Source organism: Peromyscus leucopus, chromosome 13, assembly GCF_004664715.2.
Source record: "Peromyscus leucopus breed LL Stock chromosome 13, UCI_PerLeu_2.1, whole genome shotgun sequence".
Classification (NCBI taxonomy): Eukaryota; Metazoa; Chordata; class Mammalia; order Rodentia; family Cricetidae; genus Peromyscus; species Peromyscus leucopus.
In genome coordinates this window covers 2,689,567-2,712,228 of record NC_051074.1, presented here as the reverse complement: position 1 = coordinate 2,712,228, position 22,662 = coordinate 2,689,567, and the positions used below count along the sequence as shown (strand labels likewise).

General features: G+C 40.5%; 2 protein-coding genes across 2 annotated transcripts in view; one reads left to right on the top strand and one right to left on the bottom strand.

Annotated features, from left to right (window-relative positions):
* The window catches only part of Psmd1 (proteasome 26S subunit, non-ATPase 1), a 79,381-nt gene that overhangs the window by 8,993 nt on the left and 47,726 nt on the right, over positions 1-22,662 (bottom strand). The window contains exons 17-21 of the mRNA XM_028876220.2: positions 16,082-16,196; positions 12,947-13,063; positions 4,710-4,812; positions 3,432-3,601; positions 1,336-1,428 (exon numbers count right to left, since the gene is read on the bottom strand). Coding sequence (XP_028732053.1) covers positions 1,336-1,428; positions 3,432-3,601; positions 4,710-4,812; positions 12,947-13,063; positions 16,082-16,196 — 598 coding nt within the window. The remainder of the gene's footprint in view (positions 1-1,335; positions 1,429-3,431; positions 3,602-4,709; positions 4,813-12,946; positions 13,064-16,081; positions 16,197-22,662) is intronic.
* The window catches only part of Htr2b (5-hydroxytryptamine receptor 2B), a 17,709-nt gene continuing 15,732 nt past the window's right edge, over positions 20,686-22,662 (top strand). The window contains exons 1-2 of the mRNA XM_028876221.2: positions 20,686-21,382; positions 22,288-22,662. The exon at positions 22,288-22,662 is cut by the window's right edge and continues 194 nt beyond it. Coding sequence (XP_028732054.1) covers positions 22,526-22,662 — 137 coding nt within the window. The 5' untranslated portion in view covers positions 20,686-21,382; positions 22,288-22,525. The remainder of the gene's footprint in view (positions 21,383-22,287) is intronic.

The following is a 22,662-nucleotide window of genomic DNA, read 5'->3' as shown; positions in this document are numbered from 1 at the left end:
GCATTATGAAAAGGTTGCTTGTTTTATTAAGCATAATGCCATAGACAGTACAGCTCTGTAAATGATTATTCCTTACAATGTATCAGTGAGTGTGTTCAAAACTATTGGTGAAGTTAGTTTTATTCATGTTATTATTTTCATGCATATTACCTAATTTGCCCCACCCCCATGGTTTCTTTGTATAACAGCCCTGGCTGTCCTGGAACTCACTCTGTAGACCAGGATAGCCTTGAACTCAGAGATCTGCCTGTCTCTGCATCCTGAGTGCTGGGATTAAGGCGTGCGCCACCACTGTCCCGAAGCATGAGTTACTTTTGACCACACAATTCCACACCTACTATTCTAAGTGACAGATACACTTGCACAAGAACACAAGTATATACATAAACAACTTTATTGTACCCTCATCTGTAGTGTATCAAAAAATGTCCTTAAATGTATATCAGATAAAAGAAATAATATAGATATATACATTGCTCTGTAGCTTTGGTGAAAAGTTATACATTGAAAATACTGGTACAGTAAGACAGAGGATGTAGATCAGTGTGTGTAGAAAATGCTGAAGTTTTAGTGTAAGAGGTACTATCAGAGCAGAGCAAACTTTTGCGTGTTGCAACTCTTGTGTCATGGGGCCCATTAATTTACATTTATGTCTAATGTTAGCTATTACCACAAGTTTGCTTTAAAAACCCAAACAAGGTTTGGACTGGAGAGACGGTTCAGCAGCTAAGAGCACATGCTGCTCTTCCGGAGGACTTGAGCTTGGGTCCCAGCATCCATGTCAGGCAGATCTGCTGACAACTGACTGTAACTCTAGCTCCAGAAGAGATCGATGCCCTCTTCTTGTCTTTGAGAGCCCACACGCAGGCACGCACACCCACACACCCACACTCTCCAATAAAATAGAACAAGGCTGAAGACATAGCTCAACCGTTAAGAGCACACACTATTCTTCCAAGAACCCAAGTCTGGTTCCCAGCATCCATGTCAGGCAGCTCACAACTGTCTGTAACTCCAGCTCCAGAATGATCAATCTCATGTCTCTAGTCTCTGTGGGCACCCACACTTAAGATGAATACCCCCCACATACACATAATTAAAGTTGTGCAGCATGATGGTACAGGCCTTTAATCTTTGTACCTTGGAGGCAGAGCCAGGCGGACTCTGAGTTTGAGGTCAGTCTGATATACTATTAAGTTCCAGGTTAGCTAAGACCCCATAGTGAGACCCTACTCAAAACAACCAACTAACCAGATTTTAAAAACTGAATCCCTTTAAACAGTCAGTAGCTTCTCTAACAAGAATAAATGTTACTTAAAGACTCAAATAACATACCTTTTCCTTTTCTTTTTCTTTTGGTACTTCCAGAGGGGCAGGATATGCAAATGTGGATGGTTTACAATTTGATTTATATTGAACTTTCGGCATCTGAAGAAATAAAACACTCTTTTGTTCTCTCCACGGAAATAACATCAAGACTTATGTATTCTGTTTTTAACAAGCATATGGACGCAAAGGGAGATAGAAAGTTTCCATGCACGTTAAATGTTCAACAACAGAGCTGGTTCCATGTTAGCGCTCTTAGAAAAACCTTGTGAATTAATTTTGGTACAGATCCTAAAGCTTTAACACTGATCAAGCATAATTTTCTCTTCTGTCATTCAGTGTTAGTGGGCTAAGTCCTACTCACGCTGTGAACATGGGAACAATGTTACCTACTTAGGAAAGTGCTATATATTCCTTCTGCTCACTAAACTCCCACGACCATTCCTTGTACCACACTGACAACTAGTTAGTCTGTATACAGTTTCTACACCACATAATCGTGCTTTCTAACATGGGCCTAATGGAAAACTAGCTGCATATTGGTAATGGAGCAAATCTGCTCTCTCGCCTACATCTTTCTTTACTTACCTAATTTGCATTGATGAAAAATGGTAATAAGCACCACTATTACAGGAACTTATCTTGTCTATCTCACTTTCATTGAGAAGAGTGAAAACAGTATAATGTTGGGCAGACTGCAAGCCTCCAAAGATGACACAGGAGGTTGAACGACAGACAATGTTAAATACCAGGGATTAGGAAAACAACATACTGTTGTTTTGAGAAATAAAGATGATGAATATTTGCAACTGTGAGCAGTTTTAATATTGAAATACTTAATCAAGAATAACTAGTCATATAGCTATAATGAAGTATTAATATAAGGAATTACTTAATTAAGACAAATTTGAGCTTAGAAATTTTCCATTCTGAAAATTTAACAAAACATCTTAACAACAGTGATGACAGACTGTAAGTATTTAAAGGTCCAAAAGCTTTTAACCTTTAAAGAAGAACAAGATGAATCATCAGGTCACAGGGCTGAGAAAAAAAACTTATCACAAACCCTATTAAAAATGTGATTACGAATTGTGATGCCAGGGCATGTAGCACCTATTCTAACCTCTGTGATCATTCTGTTCTGCCAGACTCCCTGACTGCTCACTGCTGGTCTTGTTGTCTGCCACTACGAAGGCTACTGCCCTGTGCTTCTTTTCCTTATGCTAACAATTCTTTGTTAAGTAGGAGAGGAGGCCTTGTGCTCACAGATAAGCACTAGGGGAACCAGGAATGTTAAACACCACAGGGTTGTCTCTTCAAAGAGAGATGTAGAATCTGTTTTCCACTCAGAAGGCTGGGAGCAGATGTGGTTAATAGCCTCATGACCTCTGCGCTATCTGTGTGGCTGGAGACTATACAGGATCATCCCCTAGACCCTTATCATGAGCTTGTTTTCCTTAGTCAATCTATAGAACATATCTTTATGGGAGATATATACTTTACAAAGAGTATGATATAGTCAGCTTTGTTGTACACACGAGATTGAGTTAAATATCCTCAGGAAATTTTTCACCAAACTGCTTTTAAATATGCCTAAAATAAACCCTCAAAGAGTGAACCAACAGTGCTACTGAATTATGTTGAACCTCTTGCTGTCTTTGGATTAAAGTGGCCAAGCATGGTGGCACAGGCCTGGAATCCCAGTGCTCTGGAGGAAAAAGCAAGCAAGTCTCTGTGAGTTGAAGGCCAGCCTGGTCTACATAGTGAATTCCAGGCCAGCCAGGGCTATAAAGTGAGACCCTGTTGCAAAAAAAAATCAAATCAAAACACCAAAATACAAAGAATGGCTTATGAAATCTCTTCATATTTTTGTACTAAGCCCCCCCCCCATCATCCCTCTCAGAAGACGTGTCCAGTGTCACACAGCTAGTAAAGCTCTCTTTGAAAACTTCCAGACACACTGTCCTCTGCAAGGCTAAGGACTGGCTCAGACTGAACAAAAGTATGCCGCCTACAATGTCATCTTTCAAGTCCACAGGAAGCTTTAGGAATGGGGGGGTCACTATGATAAGGATACCCACAAAGCTCAGGATTCACAGACGTACCTTTAAGTCCTTGTTAAGGCCAATGACGCAGGTAGGGGTATAAGCCAATGACAGGAAGTGTGAAAGGGGAAACCAGAACCAGAACTGGGTAAAGACAAGGACGCCAACCACAGAAGGCATATGAGTGTGCCCAGTCCTGGACTGTAAGGAGATCGTGACATTATGACCACCTGTGGAGAAAGAGGAAAACCATGAGCAGAGCAACCCATTGAGATGAAACTAAGATCTCTAGGTCCTGCACAAGGGAAGAAGCAGCTGGTGATTTATTTTTTGTTTTCTGAGACAGGGTCTCAATTTGTAGCCCTGGCTGTCCTGGAACTCACTATGTAGATCAGGCTGGCCTTGAGCTCACAGAAATTCGACCAGGGCTTCTGCCTCCTGAGTGCTGGGAGTAAAGGCTGTGCCCAGTGGTTTATTTTAGGTGTATGAGTGTTTTGCTTACATGTATGTATATGTACCATGTGGGATGCTCACAAAACCAGAAGAGGGAGCTGAACCCTTGAAACTCAAGCTACAGGTGGTTGTGACCTACCTGATGTGGGTGCTGGGAACTGAACATGGGTCCTCTGCAAGAGCAGAAAGTGCTCTTAACCACTTAGCCATCTTTCCAGCCCCACAAAAGGAAAATTGTAACATTTAATTCTTTTTTTTTTTAAATTAATTAATTTATTTATTATGTATAGTGTTCTGTCTGCATGTGTGCCTGCACGCCAGAAGATGGCGCCAGATCTCATTACAGATGGTTGTGAGCCACCATGTGGTTGCTGGGAATTGAACTCAGGACCTCTGGAAGAGCAGTCGGTGCCATCTCTCCAGCCCCCAACATTTAATTCTTGATTCAACACGTTTTCTGAAGACGAATATGATAAACAGTAAAACCAGCTGATTCTGATCATGAGATACTTGTAAGAGGTTGAGGCAAGAGGATAGCATGTTCAAGGCCACCAGAACAACTTACACCCTCTCTCAGAAAAAACATAAAAAGGGTGATACACACTCTGTGGTGTAATTACACTGCACATGTGATGTTCTACATTCAATCTTTGGCAGAGAGGCAAGAGGGAACAGTGTGTATGTGTGAGTGCAGGGGAATGATTAGCATTCAAATGCATGTTTGTGTTTGAATAAATGAAAATTGTCTCTGGAAACTATACACTCCTCAAGTTCTACCCTGGAATAATTTGCTTCAGACTCAATTTCCATGATGTCATAGAGAACATTAGATTAGCTGTTTCATTAGATTTACATAATACATCTGGAAGACCTAAGAATATTTACCTGCATCCAGTATGCCTTGAGCCAGAATAGCGCCAAATTTGGCCATGACATCATCATGCTTGTCATTGATGACTTTGGAATACAGCTGCCGGAACTGATTAACCTGAAGAAGCAAGAAGAAAAATTATGGTCTAACTCTGTTCATTTGTTGTGCCATTAAAGAGCACCCAATAAACTGCGCTAATGGTATTGAGATTCAGCTCTCAATTTCAAGACATTTAGAAGAGGGAGATGGACCAGATGTGAAGGCAGAACAATTCTGTGCTTGAAATCAGTGTTCTGACTTCCTAGTGTGGGAGTACCAGCTGTTTTCAGTCCTCATTCCGCAGTGGATGATTCAGACTCAAGGGAATGCTGAATAAGACTTCACTCTGCACCAGCCAGTCAGCAGGCCAAACAGTCCAGGCAAACACTAAGGCTTTGCTGCACTTGGAATTACAGCTATGCTGCTTACTGTCAACCGAGTTGATCTCCTGACAGGTACAGCCCTTCAGTTCTACCTTAAGGAAACAACCCTTCCCTCAGAGTGTGAGTGTATTCATACACATTAAAGATATACATTCTGAACACACATCAGTTTCCGAAGACTTGGTCAAAATCAGTAAGTACTCTTAAGGTTCAACTTAGGGTGAGATTACCAGTAATTTTTGTATGCCTTAGTATTTTCCTGAAATTACTATATTTACTTTCACATAAAAATGCTTATAAGATATTCTTAATGAGCCAGCCTGGACTACCAAGTGAGTTCCAGGAAAGGCGCAAAGCTACACAAAGAAACCCTGTCTCGAAAAAAACAAAAACAAAACAAACAAACAAACAAAAAAAACCAAAAAAAAAAAAAAAAAAAAGAAAGAAAAGAAAAGAAAAAATAAATAAAGATTTATTTATAAAAAAAAAGATATTCTTAATGAATAAAGTGACTTAATTGTTTGGGCAGAGATAGGGCACAGGCAGTCCTGGCATATGACTCTCTCTGTTCTTGGAAGCCATTTGGGTAAATGACTAGTCTGTTTTGTGTCCTGTGTCCCTTTTCTTTTCAGATGGGTCTTCTTGAAAGGTGTGGTCTAGGTCTTGAACTCCTGAGTGCAAATGATCCTTTTGCTGAAGCCTCTTTGGTGGCTGGGACTACAGGTATATATCACACTGTGTCTGACCACTTACTAGCTTTTCTACGCCTTAGTTTTTCCCTGTCTCTTTGAGGATCATAGCAACCACCTCATCCATGTTCTAAAGAATACTGGAAGCAATACGTGGTCACATAAATATGAGGCATTTCATACTTCAGTAAGCAATGTCTTATGGAGGCAGAATCTTACTACCCTCTGGACCATTAGCTCTGCTACCTAAACACTGCTAACAAAACAAGACTTCTTAAAGATCGCTCTCCGCTTTATTCACAGTAAGCAGTAACTGCACTGGGGGAATAAAATGCGCACAGTCACTACTAAGTCATGCACTTCCAGCCTTCCCTCTTTAAACTATAAAATCCAGTATGACTAAATCATCACTGAATTCACAAATAATCCTAAGTATCCTAAGGTTTGATGTCTTCACAGCTCAACAGGTCAAATTCCTTTCATTCTGAACTTACTTTAGATGAATACTTACATTACCTTATATAGGATGGAAATGTTATATGCTAAAGGCTAAAAAAAAAAAAAACACCTCATGAACTTATAAAAACAAACACTAGACAAAGCGTTGTATGTACATTACAAAGGAGAGTTTAAATACAATCTTATCACATCATGGTTTTCTAACTTCACTTCACTGTTCAGAACAGGATGGCTCCATGGCCAGGCAAAGAGGCACATACTAACAACCCTGTCACCTGAGAGTGGAAGCCCGCCTAAACTACACAGGGAGCCATCTGTCTCAAAAAACAGTAAACCGAAAGAATGCCAATACATGCTCCCTCAAAAAAAGTAGAACTTGTGGAAAATATTAGCTTAAAATTTAGATTTTTCTGTGCCTATGATCTACATGTTCTATTATGCACAAGTTTCTAAACTCTATCATGAATTTAAAAAATTTACCATGTTCTGCACTAAACTTTATATATTTCATTTTAGAAGTAAAGAGTTTAACACGCTTGGCTAAACACAATCCTACTTCTAAAACAGGTACGTGTCAGTGGTGGGTATAAAATCAGAAAGGAACAAAATTCTCTAGAACCATTTCTTCTGCAGAGCACATCCCCTTCACTACTTTAGAACTGTAATTTTGCTACTGTTATGAATCATAATGTAAATATCTGATATGTAGGATGTTGAAACCCGCAGGTTGAGAATCACTGGGTTATAGCCATACCCCTGGTTCTGGTCTCACTGTCTGCTAACCGGTCCATTGCTATGCAAATAGCCACACCCACATACTCTTGCTGCCATGGAAAGAGTCACTCTGCCATGTCTTCTTTCTATGAATTAAAATCCTCAAAACCATGAGCCCAGATGGTTTCCATGAAGTATTTTATTCACAGCCATGCAAAAATGAAAACTTGTTATCACAATCTCACATATTTTCAGTTTTCATCTCAACTTTATTAATTTTAACTATGTGATAGTGTCTTTTTCCTTTCCTTTTTGTTTTTTTTTGAGACAGGGTTTCTCTGTATAGCTCTTGCCATCCTGGAACTCAGTCTGTAGCCAGGCTGGCCTCAAATTCAAATTAATCCGCCAGCCTCTGCCTCCCAAGTGCTGTGACTCTGCCACTACCACCTGTCTATGATAGTGCCTTATATCTTAAATATCTAATAAAACTGCACGCTTATAACAACATTTTTCTACAGAAATGAGTATTTAAAACCTAACTTCCTTAAACTTACATTAAAAAAAAACAATTCTAGCTTTTAAAAAGAACATATTGGGAGCATTTGTGTGTGTGTGTGTGTGTGTGTGTGTGTGTGTGTGTAGGTTAGAAAACAAGTTTGGGAGTGCAGTTTCAAGGATCAAACTTAGGTCATCAGGCTCGGTGGCAAGTGCCTGCAGCTGCCAAGCCGTCTCTCTGGCACAAAGTTATGCATTTAAAGTATTTATCACATTCTGAATGTGAATCTTATACTTCTGGAAGAGGAAATGCTATTTTTCAATCAAGGGAAAAGAATTAAAATTCTTTGGATTCATTTATGATGAAACATAATAGTCAACAAAAGCCTAACTAATCAAACTGTAATTTCATTTTAGAAGTAAAGAGTTTAACACGCTTGGCTAAACACAATCCTACTTCTAAAACAGGTACTTGTCAGTGGTGGGACAGCACACACGTGTCAGTGGTGGGAGGAGGTTCTTTGCACCAGATCAGAGGCTAAATGATATAGGCAAAGAAGAGCACTAGATTTCATCATTACTAGTTCTCAATTTACTTTACTTATGTGCACATGTGTATCTCAGAGGCCAGAACAGAGCATTGGATATGCTGGAGCTAGAGTTAGGGAGGTTAGTGAGCTGCTGGGAATTGAACATGGATCCCCTGCTAGAGCAGTAAGGACTTTTAATGGATGAGCCATCACCTCTCCAGCCCCGGGAGCTTATTTTTATATTGTAATTTTTTTTCATCTTTTTATATACTACATTACTATGAAGAGAGATTAGGTTTTTGAGAGAAAATAGCTCCAAGAACCCATTAAAAAGTTAAGTATGCACTTTAAACTTTCAAAATTCTGTCTATAATAATACAGAAGCGTGCCTATGATCCTGGGTTTAAGTTTGTGGGTGTAAAGAAGTAAGAAACTGATATAAACAAGGCAAAGATATACTGGAATTACTTAAACCAAGAGCACAATGTGCAGGCTAAGTGTTAGAACTATGATGTAATATCACACAAACACTTCAGATTTCCATTATGAATCTTACAAAATATCCAAGCCCATTTTCTTTTGCATTTCTTTGAGGAAGGAGTGGTTATTCTGTTTTTAATCATATATATATGTATATACACATACATGTTTTGCCTGCATATAAATCTCTGCACAATGTGTGTGTCTGGTACCCAAGGAAGCCCAAAGAGGGTGTTAGATCCACTGGGAATGGAGCAGTTGTATGTGGGTGCTGGGAATTGAACTTGGGTCCTTTGGAGGAGCAACCAGTGCTCTTAACTGAAGAGCCATCTTTCTATCCCTAGAATATAATTCTTAATTCCCTGATGTTTGTGTTTGAGCTGTTTCCATTAATTTCAGGTACTGATTTGAAAAGGTAGAATTCTGGGGAATTGAGAATTTTGTTCTCTTTAAAAATATAGACATTAGCCGGGCGGTGGTGGCGCACGCCTTTAATTCCAGCACTCGGGAGGCAGAGCCAGGCGGATCTCTGTGAGTTCGAGGCCAGCCTGGGCTACCAAGTGAGTTCCAGGAAAGGCGCAAAGCTACACAGAGAAACCCTGTCTCGAAAAAACCAAAAAAAAAAAAAAAAAGACATTATCAGACATAGTTTTGCTTTTGTAGTCAGTGTGTAAACATTTACATTTGACCACCCAATTTATATTAACTGCCGAGCTAGCAGCTATAGGTACATTTCAATTTTTTATTTTTAAAATTTATTTTTATTACATAGTATTTATGTGTTTGTATGTGTGGGTGCATGAGTGCCACAATGCACATGTGGAAGTCGCAGGACAACTTGCAGGAGTCAGCTCTCCCCTCCATTATGTGGGATTGGGGGACAGAACTCAGGCTTGCTGGCAGGTGCCTTTATCCACTCAGCCATCTTGCCAGCACTACTTAAATGGTCTTTTTTTGTTGTTGTTGTTTTTCTCTGTTTAGCCCTTGTTGTCCTGGAACTCACTTTGTAGACCAGGCTGGCCTTGAATTCAGAGATCCACCTGCCTCTGCCTCTGAGTGCTGGAATTAAAGGCGTGCGCAACCACTGCCCACCTCAGGCTTGTTACTAGTTAACTATCCCCCCCCCCCCCCCCCCCCCCCCCCCCCGCCCGCCCGCCCAAATAGCTGAGGACCGAACCCAGGGCCTTGTGCTTGCTAGGCAAGCACTCTACCACTGAGCTAAATCCTCAACCCTCCTTTTTTTTTTGTTTGTTTTTTGAGACAGGGTTTCTCTGTGTAGCTTTGCGCCTTTCCTGGAGCTCGCTTTTTAGACCAGGCTGGCCTCAAACTCACAGAGATCCACCTGCCTCTGCCTCCCGAGTGCTGGGATTAAAGGCCTGCGCCACCACTGCCCGGCTTAGTTAACTCTTACATTTTTTTTTTTTAAAGATTTATTTATTTATTATGTATACAGAAGAGGTGCCAGATATCATTACAGATGGCTGTGAGTCACCATGTGGGTGCTGGGAATTGAACTCAGGACCTCTGGAAGAGCAGTCAGTGCTCTTAACCTCTGAGCCATCTCTCCAGCTCCTTAAATGTTCTTAATTAGAATTCATTATTCTGATATAACCTGAGGATAGGAGAGTACTTTATTTGTTCATGCCAGTTAAGACTCCATTCAATTATTTAAAAAAAAAAAAAAATCAATTACTTAAACAGCTGTACCTTGTCTATGTTTTTTCTAAATTTGACATTTCTTAGAGTCAATTTAAACAAGAAAAACAAAAAACTACAGTTATTCTATTCTACTTCAAAAGGATTTTGCCACTGTTAGTTTGAGGTCATGACTACTAAAAAACACTGAAATTCTTTCTTCTTCTTTTTTTTTTTTTTAGATAGGTTTCTTTGTGTAACCCTGGCTCTTCTGGAACTTGCTCTGTAGACCAGGCTGGCCTTGAACCCAGGGGTCTGCCTGCCTCTGCCTCCTGAGTGCTAGGATTAAAGGCATGTGACACCACCATCAGCTCTGAAATTCTGAAGTTTGTTCCTGTCTTCCTTCTTTCTGCCTTTCTTCTCTCTTTTTTTTTGGAAATAGGATCTCATGTAGCCCAGGACAGCCTCAGACTTACTGATGCAGGCTGGCCTTGAGCTCTTAAGATTACAATCAGATACCATCACACCAGCTTCATTTTAATTGATTAATTTATTGTGTGTGTGTGTGGCATGTGCATAGAGGCCAGAGAAGAGTGCCACACATCCCACTCTCTCACCCTCTGCCTCACTCCCTGCAGACAGGTCTCTCACTGAATCTGGAGTTAGGCTGGCAGCTGTAATCCCCAGAGACCCTCCTGTTTTGTCCTCACAATGCGAAGTTTCAGGTGCATTTGTGGCCTTGTGTGACTTTTACATGGGTGGTGTGGTCCAAACTCAGGCCTTCATTCCCAGCTCCCATACCTTACTGAAATTCTATAGCCAGGATATGAAGGCGGCAAACTTTTGTCTAGTTGACAATAGAAGCAATGTGAAAGCAATATGTGAGGTCCAAGTGGGTAAATATTTACATATGACAATTTGAGGAGGTACAGTCTTTAATGACATTTCTCAGTTGGATAACCTCCAAAGGCTCAGTACAACATCAAAAGCAGAAATAAAAGCTACTCATATGATAGCTGCTATATTTAAAGCATGAAGAAATGTGGTTTGTGTTTGCAGAGATGTTTATGTTCCAGAAGACATGGTATATTAAGCAATTCCTGGGAAAAACAGGATGAGAAGTCAGTCTACGTGCAACTTTCAGAAATCCTGAATATGATTTTGAGAAAAGCATTGGGTAATGGAGACAAAATGACTGTGGCTGCTTAGAAACTAAAGGTTTGTCAGACCAAGCTCTGTAGAGGCAGAAGGATACTGCCGAGTCTGGCAAGTGTGCTCCTCTTTCCTAACTCTCCTCTGCTTAAAATAAAGATGCTCCGTGCCTGCTTCTGAGGCCGGAGAGAGGAGAGAGGCTACTGGCCTGGCCCCTTTCCTCTCCTTTTTTTTGTTTCCTTTAAGAAACTGTCTCACTATGTTGTCCAGGCCGGCCTTGAACTTGGGACATCCCTGTCTCTTAGGTGCTGTAACAACTTGCAGTTGCTACCACACATTTTTTTTTTTCTGTTAGCAATTTTTTTTTTTCAAGACAGGGTTTCTCTGTGTAGTCTGCGCCTTTCCTGGAACTCACTTTGTAGACCAGCTCCAGGCTGGACTCAAACTCACAGAGATCCGCCTGCCTCTGCCTCCTGAATGCTGGGATTAAATGCGTGCGCCACCACCGCCAGTTAATGTTTTGTTTTTAACTGCTGCTCAGATATACACACAATCAATTCAAGGCTGCTAAATGCTCTAGAAATCTAAACACAGTATTAAGGGCACAGCCTAAGTTTCTCTCTCTCTCTCTCTCTCTCTCTCTCTCTCTCTCTCTCTCTCTCTCTCTCTCTCTCTCTCTCTCTCAGTACTGGACATTAAGCCAACACATATCACTTCACCACTGAGCCCCACCCACCTCTGCCTCATCTGTTTTAATACTAAGTTAGGGTCTTTATAAATGGTTCAGGCTGGCCTTGAAACCCCCTGTAGCCAAGCCTCCTGAGAGGCTAAGATTACAGATAGGTACCACTTGCGCACTATCAGTGGCTTACACTTCTACTGATAATTTCAGAATATACAAATAATACATATGCACTTTCTGTTCTTCACAGAATGAGATGTTTTGGCTGTGTCCAGAAGCACTGCACAGTAAAGACTAACATGAGGTACAGGAGACTGTCATTAGGGAAGTTTTAAATCGGTGCCTCAAAATCTGTTATGGTTAACCCAGAGGAGGTGCAGCCTATGAGGACCACCTCCATGAGGAAAGCTGGGGTGTCTTTCTCCTCAGCATAGATCCAGAGAAAGGATTCAGAGGGACCACTTGGAGGACTCATAATCAGAGGTCACTATGCACTGAATCTAACATCTAAAAGTGACAGGCATAGTCATTAGCTGAGCCACTGACACCCTGCCCAGGATTTCCTAGAAGGGTTAAGAATGCAGATGCATACTTTAAGACCGAGGTTGGATATACACAGAAAGTGAAGGTAGGATGTTCCACTACCTCAGAAGGCTGGGGCAGAAAAGCCAGATTGTTTGAATCTGCTTCTCTAACAGGGGACTGAATCAGTCCTTTTACATCTATTTGAAGCACATGGAGAGGCAAAAACAAAATATCAAAACAAACAAAAAGTTGATTTTGTTATTTTACCTCATGAGTTATAATTTTTAAGCATGTTATATACTTAACAAAGTCATCTTAAGTTTATAAAACACATACCAAGGAAAATTATGTAATTACAATGTTTTAGTCTGTTGCCCTTAAAGTGCGCATTTTTCTTACTTTCAGTGATTAAGATAAATTACTAGAGAAAAGGCCAAACCACCTCCCCTCTAGAGTTTCTTTGCTCACCTTTGGACAAGTGATTTCGGTCTGCTGGATCATGATAAGAGCTGAAGCTATCAGAGCCCCTTGCCTCACGTAGTTCACAGGGTCATTTGTCATTGGCTCTAGTAAATTAATTGCTTCCTGAAATCATTACAAACAAAAACACAAACAAAACTTTAAGTGAAACTGAGATGGCTGTAATTTCAAATTCATCACTTTCAAGGATATATTCTAGAGTAGGGCAATGTTTAAGGTTTTTTTATTTTTTGTTTCTTGAGACAGGGTTTCTCTGTGTAGCCCTGGCTGTCCTGGAACTTGCTCTGTAGTCCAGGCTGGCCTCGAACTCATAGAGATCCACTTGCCCCTGCCTCCCGAGTGCTGGGATTGAAGGTATGCACCACCACTGCCCGGCTAAGTTTCTTAAATAAAAGTTACCAAATGTCAAATCTCTTTCAGCTATGTACAGATACCTCTGTCACACAAATTATCTAGAAATAAAGCAGACTTGTTTAGTATGAGTAATAAAAATTTTTCATTGTATTAACTTGTCAGATGCCATGTTTCAAAGAACATTTGCTTCTAGATATCATATTAAGTTTAGAATAATATGGAAAGAAAAAGATCCAATTTGCATTTAACTTACGAGAGCTGAGCTAAATGTAAATTAAAAGTCTAAGAGGAAAAATACTTAGCAAAACACCCAACTGTCTCCTACCTTTATTTACAGATCGTATGTATACGAGAGAGAGGGAGAGAGAGAGAGAGAGAGAGAGAGAGAGAGAGGGGGAGAGAGAGCAGCTAGTGAGACAGTTCAGCAGGGACAGAGCCTGCTGGTAAGCCTGAAAACCTGAGCTTGATTCCCAGGACTCCCATGGAAGGAGAAAACTGACTCCTGCAAGCTAGCCTGACCTTTACAGGTGAGGTGACAGGCGTGTATTCCTCCCACTTACAACAAAGAAAACTCTTACACTTAGTGATTTAATTAAAATGAAGACACATTTTTTTTTTCTTATCTTTTTCAAGACAGGGTTCCTCTATGTAACCCTGCTGTTCTGGAACTCACTCTATAGACCAGCTGCCTCAAACTCAAGAGATCCACCTGCCTCTGACTCCTGAGTACTGGATTAAGGCATGCACTACCACAATCCACGTATTTTTTAAAAAAAAACATTTCATTTTAATTATGTGTATATAAAGTTGGGGGTGAGTATATGCACATGTATTCAGGTACCTTTGAAGGCCAGAGGAAGGTGTGGAATTTCCCAGAGATGGAGTTAAAAGGTACTGTGAGCTACCTGATGTGGTGCTGGAACAAATTATGATCACTGCAAGTGTAGTCTGTGCTCTTAACCATGGAGTCATCTTACAGCTCTGATATACACTTTTTTTTTTTTTTTTTTTTGAGACAGGGTCTCACTATATAGCAAGCTATCCTCTGATTGAAACTTGGCCTTGAACTTACAAAGATCTAACTGCCTCTGCCTTCCAAATACCAGGACTAGAGATATATATGGGCTACCATGCCTGTCTTCACAGTTGTTTATATAAGACATTCCTCCCTAATAAATCAAGTGCAAGTACGATTACCATTCTAGCAGTGAACATTTTGCTCACAGGATCTTATGTTTCAGTAGAGGGGACACAGATATTAAGCTAGTTATAAAAGGATGTGAGGTGGCAGTAAGTGCTTATAAAAAAAGAACAGGAAGCTGGTTATGGTGATATAGTCCTGTAATTACAGCACTTGAGAAGCTAAAGCAGGAAGATTCTGAGTTTGAGGCCAGCCTGAGCAACACAGCAGGACTCTGCCTAGAGAGGGAGAGAAGGAGGGAGGGGGGGAGGGAGAGAGAGGGGGAGAGAGGAGAGAGAGAGAAAGCAGGACAACCAGAATGAGACAAAACACCAGAAGAAAATAAAACAGCTCTAAAAATTCCTTTTCTAAAGGAATTGACTTTATTTTTATGTGCACTGGTGTTTTATGTGCACTGCCTGTATGTACATTTGTGTGATGGTGTTGGATCCCCTGCAATATGAGTTACAAACAGTTGTGAGCTGCCATGTGGGTGCTGAGAATTGAACCTGGGTCCTCTGGGAAGAGCAGCCAGTGCTCTTAACCACTGAGCCATCTCTCTAGCCCCAGCTCTAAATATTCTTTTAAAAAATTAACTTATTAGTGTGTGTGTGTGTGTGTGTGTGTGTGTGTGTGTGTGTGTGTGTGTGCGTGTGTGGGTAGGAACACCATAGTGCCACTAGATGCTCTTCTAGAGGACCTGGGTTCAATTCCAGCACCCACGCACAGCTCACAATTGATCTGTAACTCCAGCTCCAAGGGACCCAATGCCTATTTCTGGCCTCCACAAGCACTACATGTGGGAGGTATATAGACATACAAGCAGGCAAAACATAAAAAAAAAATACTGAGTTAAAAGAAAGGTCTACCCAAGGTGCCTAAGATAGATGTATGGCTACTTGAGGCAAAGTATAGTGATTACATTAATGATGTGAATCAAGATTGTATGTTGGGCTGGAGAGATGGCTCAGAGGTTAAGACAACTGGCTGCAGAGGTCTTGAGTTCAATTCCCAGCAACCACATGATGGCTCACAACCACCTATAATGAAATTTGGTGCTCTCTTATGGCTTCAGGAAGAACACTGTGTAAATAAAGAAAGAAAGAAAGAAAGAAAGAAAAAGAAAAAAAAAAAGAGTTACACATCTTAAAAAAAAAAAAAAAAGATTGTATGTTACAGCCATCTGGGAAATCTGATGCTTCTGGCCTTCACAGCACCTTCACTCACATACACATACCTACACACAGGCATGCACACATGCATATAATTAAAAATAACAAGAAAGGAGTTAATTTTGGCTGGCTTCAGACAGCAATCTCATTTCCACAGTACTAATTAAACAGAGAGAATAACCTTGTGACAGGACAGAGCGGTTATCACCGGCTGTCCATGAGCATCACAGCTTGTTCTTAGGAGGCCTCAGGCCCTGTGACACAGTAGAGTGGGGAGCACTGTGAAGTTCTGTGTGTGTCAAGCTCAGTCTCAGAGATCCCACTGCATCTGTGTTCTCACAGCTGTTTCATACCCTTTTCTGCAGCGGAAAAGCCTGGTGCCAGGAAAGGAGCGACCCCCCTGCTTTTGGGCCTCACCTTGTTTCCCGTGCCAGCACAGCAGATCCCCAGAGCCATGGCAGCTCCATAGCGCACATGAGGATTGTAACTCTCTGACAACAAAGAAACAACACTCGGACATTGTTCAGGCGTCCTGACAGGAAACAAAGAAAAGAAGACAGTGTTATAGGCAACGAGTCATAAACCAAAAATGGAAGAACTTTAAATAAGCTTTTATTGCCTTTTTAAAGAAGATACAGGAAACAACGTAATATTTAACAAATAAGTTGTAGAACTACAAATCTTCCACAGAGCAGGATGTGTTGGCACGGACCTACAATCTCAGCACTAGTGAAACAGAGCTGCAAGATCATCATTTGAACACAGGAAATTCAAAGCCATCAAGGGACACAAAATGGTAAGACTATTAAAACTTATGGGAAAAAAAACCTCCCACAGAATGATACTATAAGTATATTTTCTATATTCAAAAAACACTCAGAGAAAGCTTGGCAGTGGTGGCGCACGCCTTTAATCCCAGCACTTGGGAGGCAGAGGCAGGAGGATTTCTGTGAGTTTGAGGCCAGCCTGGTCTACAGAATGAGTTCCAGGACAGGCTCCAAAACTACACAGAGAAAACCTGTCTCAAAACCAAAACCAAAAAACCAAAACCAAAAAAAGCTCATTTTTTAGTAAAAGGGGAGACCAGTAGGCCCCCCCCCCTCGTTTTGGGTAAGCGTTGCCTTGCTTGCTGACCTTGACCTTGATATCCTCCCCATGCTACTTCCCTGCTGGTTCCACCCTCCTGAATGCTTAAGGGAAGTTCCTTGTCTGTGTGTCCTGAATAATGGGCGTTAACAGCTTAGATGCAAGATTGTAAAACATGGGTAGCAAACTTCTGCCCTCTGGGGTTCTCCCATTGTGCTGTAAGCCTGTATTTAAGACCTCCTCCCTCCTTCAATAAATGACGTTTGGCATCAAAACAACAACAACAACAACCCAAAACAACAACAACAACAAAACCAGAGAAAGAGGAGCATATCAGGGACTTCTCAAACAAGATCTCTGCATGCTGGTTATTTCCTAGAGCCTAAGTAGAGAACAGTCAGGCACACAGAGCAGATTACTCTGTACCTTCTTTCCTACTTTCTGGGCACTAATGTATTTTGTTACTTTAGACAAGGCATTTACAGAGTCTTCTCAGGCCAGCACAAAAAGTATAAATACTCCAATTCCAGCACTCTGGAGGCCAGAGTTTGAGGCCAGCCTGGTCTACATTCCAAGTTCCAGGCCAGCCAGCACTACAGGGTGAGTAGGGGTGGGTACGACACACTGAAATAAATAACAAAATTCAGGTATTTTATTTCAATAAAAAGTTCTTTGCTTACAATCAATAGTCATCTTGCCAATGCTACTATTTGTACAAACCTTCCAAGAGCAAAAATTGGCGAAGGGAATGCACACAAATCACCAACATCGTCTAACCATAAATTGCACATATGAATTTGTTTGTTTCAACACTCTGGCTTCTAATTACTATTTCTTCACTGAGTTTTTTCTACAGCTAGTATATTACATCATATAATAAATGGAGTCTTGTCCCTCTACTCTCTAGCTCTCTCCACTAACAGAGGAAACCAGTAATAGATGTGCACAGGCAGAAACACTGCTATCGGCAGGGTCACCACAGGAAGTTTTGAAGGTAAAGTTTCATGATATTTCTCTGGTAGAGTCACAAGTTATAATTAATACAGGTAAGTGCCATAACGTGAGAGGCTTAGCACAGTGCACAGGAATTAAGATACATTAGCTCCTGTAAGGCCCACGGCCTCTCTAAAATCCAAGCACCACCCTGAACAGAGTCTTTAACCAAAGACATCACTGACGCCTCCGTCAACATAAAGAGGACTAAAGAACATTCCTCCCTTAAACCACTTCTCTTATAATGACCATTCATCAATATAATCCTATTCTGTTCATTCCCTCAGACTCCTCCATCAGTCTGCCAGTAAATCAAGTAAAACCCCCAACTCTTATTTCTGCTTTCAGGACCTTGTTTCAGACCCTGATATCCTCTCACTAGTTTCTGTCAACTTAGCTTTATTTACTTATGTTTAGTTCATTGAGATAGAGGGAACACAGGCTTAGAATCAGAAAGATCTGGGTTCCAATTCTAGGGTAATTATTTATCACCAGGGAGACAAGCTCTGAATTTTACTGAGCCTTAATTGTTTCACCCCCAAAATATTATCTGATCCTCTTTGTGTATGCTGGAGAGAGCTGACATGTCTTTATGCTATCGCCACTGAAATCCACATGCAAAACTAGCTTTGGATCAGAATCAGGTATTTGTGTGCTAATATGCTGTAACTGGATCTCAATAAAGACAATAGAACGCACAAAGGTTCTTTTACTTTCAGATTTCCTTAGCAACTTTTTAGAGAACTAGCCCACAGAATTTTACAATTTGTCATTTAGTTGCATCAAGGGCAGGATATTCCAGGAAAAACTGACTCACAGAAAAGAGTTTACCTAAAAATCTGTCTTAAAATTTCACCTATTTTATATCTCCATCTGAAAGTGGGAATAAATAAGATCTCCTTATTATAAATGGCCCACCTCCAGCCTTTAGTTTCCCTTCTTTCCCATCCACTGTACAAACGTCTTGTTTCTCAAATGCCATTATTATTTTATGAGATTTAGAAAACCAAATTCTCCCCAGGAACACAAATACTAGGAGCTGTTATAGGGCTTTCCTAGCTAGCTGACTGCAGCTAAGCCTGAATGTGGTAGTGAGGGCTGGAAACTCAAAAGCCTTTTTAAAAAACCTGTCAGTTTGAGTCTAATAACATTCCAGTTCTGACACATTCTTTAGAAAACCCAAGTGTTTAGACAAGGAAAGACTCCTTTAATAAACTAGCTTAGGCATTTAATCTCTTTTGAAAGAGCACAATAAAGCCATAAGCTCTTTACAAGCCTGTCAGTGTTTCGACAGACAGCTTTATGGACAAAGGAGTTTCTAAGCAGCGACTGCAATGTAAAACCACACCAAAACGAAAACTTGTACACAGTATCTTTGCACACATGTGTATAATGATTTAAAGTAACAGTAAATGAAACCTGATAAAGTTGTACAATCATTTTGCGATTTATAAAGAATCATAATAATATCATGAGCAGAAATAATCATAATAATATCAACATGATTATCAATGATTGCTAATACATCATGAAAAGTTAGACCTTATGTAAGCCATCAGTTTTAGCTCTCAAGGGGGAAATAGACAAATTAATGGGGAGAAAGAATGTTATCAAGCTTCTAGAACCAATAATCAGGGTACAGGAAATCGGGATCAGATGGCTTAGCAGGTAAGGCACCTGCTGTCAAGCTTGACTACCTAACTTGACCCTTGGGACCCACATGACTGAAGGAGACAAATGCAAGCTGTCCTCTGATACATGTGCTATGACATGCACACTCCTCTCCATACCACGCACACACAAGCTAAATAAAATTGTAACAAAATTTTAAAAAGAATTTTAGGAAGTACAGTGAAAAAAAAATACATTAAATTACAATACAGAGATGCCATCAACACAAAGTACCATGAGAAACCAGCAGGAAGAATGACCCAAAAGAAGGAAAAAGGAAAAGGAGAAGGAAAAGAAACAGACCTTGAGGGTTATCTGCAGCTGATGGTTGATGGGGAAGGGAAAAACCATTTCTTCAGTGGTACAGTCATTGGCAAGATGCCCACGCTCTGTAAAGGACCCAATGAAACACCTTGCTGGGATACACACGCACATGAAAGTAGAAGCGGGCCGGCTGGGAAGAGGAAAGCGGCGAATGGAGTAGGAGGAGGATAAGGGAGAGTAAGAGGACGTGGAATATGATGGGAATACCTATGAACATGTAATAAAATGTCATAATAAAAAACATACAAATAGGGACTGGAGAGATGGCTCAGTGGTTAAGAGCACCGACTGCTCTTCCAGAGGACTCAGGTTCAATTCCCAGCATCCATATGGCAGCTCACAACTGTCTGTATCCCTCACACATACATGCAGACAAAACACCAAGGCAAATAAAATTTTAAAAAAATTAATTAAAAAACAAAACAAAACAAAAACATACAAATAGAGCTGGGTGGTGGTGGTGCACATCTTCAATCCCAGCACTTGGGAGGTAGAGGCAGGAGGATCTCTGTGAGTTCGAGGCCAGCCAGGTCTACAGAGTGAGATCCAGGACAGCCAAAACTACACAGAGAAACCCTGTCTCGAACCCCCAAACAAACAAACAAAAAACAAAAAACCCACAACTCCTGCCAGGTAGTGGTGGCTCATGCCTTTAAAGATTAATCTTAGCACTCAGGAGGCAGAGGCAGGTGGATCACTGTTAGTTCAAAGGCTATCCTGGTCTACAAAGCAAGTTCCAGGACAGCCAGGGCTGTTACAGAGAAACCCTATCTTGAAAAACCAAAAAACAAACAAACAAAACCCACAAATCTGATCAGTGATCTAGACATAAAGAAGCAACTCAACTCCAAAGAATCTATGAGCACCCTTTAAAGAGGAAACACTGAGAGTACTAGAGTTTTCACACTAAGCCAGTTTTATAGTTTAAATTTCAAGAGAGTAATTGTAAAGACTTATACATTACTTTTAAAAAATGGGCAGAAATGTATTTTTCTATACATTATACACTTTTCCCAATTAAAAATCTGTGGGAAAAGAAGTTGCCAATGAACCAGCTCCCAAGTTCAGAGGCTGTTTAGAAATGAGCAGTGACAAAGTTTCTGCCAAAATTTATGTATACAAGTAGCGCGCACATCTTTCTGTGCTCTTCTATATAAGGTAGTAACGTGAGTGAATTAATTGTGCTCCACAGCAAAGGCATAAAGCTGGATGAGAATCTTGTTTCACTGCTAGAAATTACAAGTTCCAAAACCTTTAGATTGTATCTTTTTTCCTCAAAAGGGGAAAACAGCCCAGGCTTAATGCCAAATAAAATCATCTTACACTAAAGTAAGAGTTTACTACCTTTCCCCCAAGTATCGAAGGTAACACATAAGAATGTAACTTGAATAAGGGTCATGAACTGGTTGGACACAATTAACCGAGTGGTTTTATGAATTACAATGAATGCAGCTATGTTCTAGTAATGACAGTGTCAAAGAGGAAATGACCTCTCGGGCAGGCGTCCAGCTGCACAACACATTCGGTTCACTGCTTCCAAGAGCCAGTGCTGGAGACAATGGGAGGAGGAGGACGTCAGGAGAAGGAGTCCAACTGAACAGACACAAGGACGGCACGCTTAGGAAACTCACTCGCAGATAAGAGGTAAGTAGTTAGCAAATGCATATGGAACTAACTTAGATTTGTGTTGTTTCCATTTGTATCTTCAGGAGCTCGGCCTCCATAGTCTTTTATATCTATTCGGTGGATTAAAATGTATAAATACAAAGGGTGATTTTAATATGGGGTTTGTGAGTATAATGAACAAATAACTTCATCCTCCTCTTAAAGTGCTTCTCGAAGAAAACTGGGAAGAGTAAGGGAAACACAAGTATTTTAAAAAGAACTGGTTCAAATTTGGCAAACTTATGTGATTATATTTAAAACCTTGTAGAAAGATGCAGTTACTAATGTAAGCAAGTACTTGGCTAGTAATACTTTGAACTACTTTCTTTCCAACTAAAGGAATTATAAAATGAGTCATAAAAAGCATCTAAATCAACACCCATTAGATAAATGATTACACACTCAGATTCTCAGCTGGTAAATCCTGACTCAGACCTTAGGTGGGCTTGAGTCTTACTGGGTGGGCAGTCAGAACTTACTGAATCCTTTACTTACAACTATTTAGAGCTTTGAGTCACTATTCTGTATGTTTTCTAAAGTTATGGGGGGAGTATTCAAGGGTCAGATAGCATGTAGTGTGCTATCTCCTCTACATTACCTCTGTGGCAAATCAGAACTACGGTATTTTTGTGGGCACTGGCTAAACTATCACAAATGCATACCAACCTATCAAAATAGGAAGGGGGACTTAGTTAGCTCTAGTGTTTCTTACTGCTTTCTGGAAATAACACATCCTCTCTGTATCTAGGCGGAACTCTCTGACATTTAAGTTCAAATTCATCTCTTAGAATTACAGAAGAAAAAAAAAGATGAGAAACTAACATTTTTTTCCCCCTTTCTTCCACATCTATTGGTGTCTTTCATTGAATCTTCTGAAATCTAAGCTTCTAGAAAAGACTAAAAATGTGGATATCTTACTGGCAAACATGGACAGATGCATGTGCATCCCCATCTTGGAGAACCTGAATCTTTAAAAAGGAATATAAGTCAATCTTGGCTTTGAATGTCTGGCATGGGTACAATGCCTCGCAAAAGCAGATGACTAGCTTAGCTACTGACCATGCTGACCACTGTCTGGTACTGGACTGAATCACAGAACAGCGAACGGCTTGCTCTTATAAAATGTCTGAACAAAGCCCAACTCCTGGGCACATTTTACAGAATATATGTGATCACTTGATCTTGTCTAACCATTCTGGACTAAAGACAGAATCAGTAGCAAAGGAAATGAAGCTGGCTGCCGAGGAGCAGGGGAATAA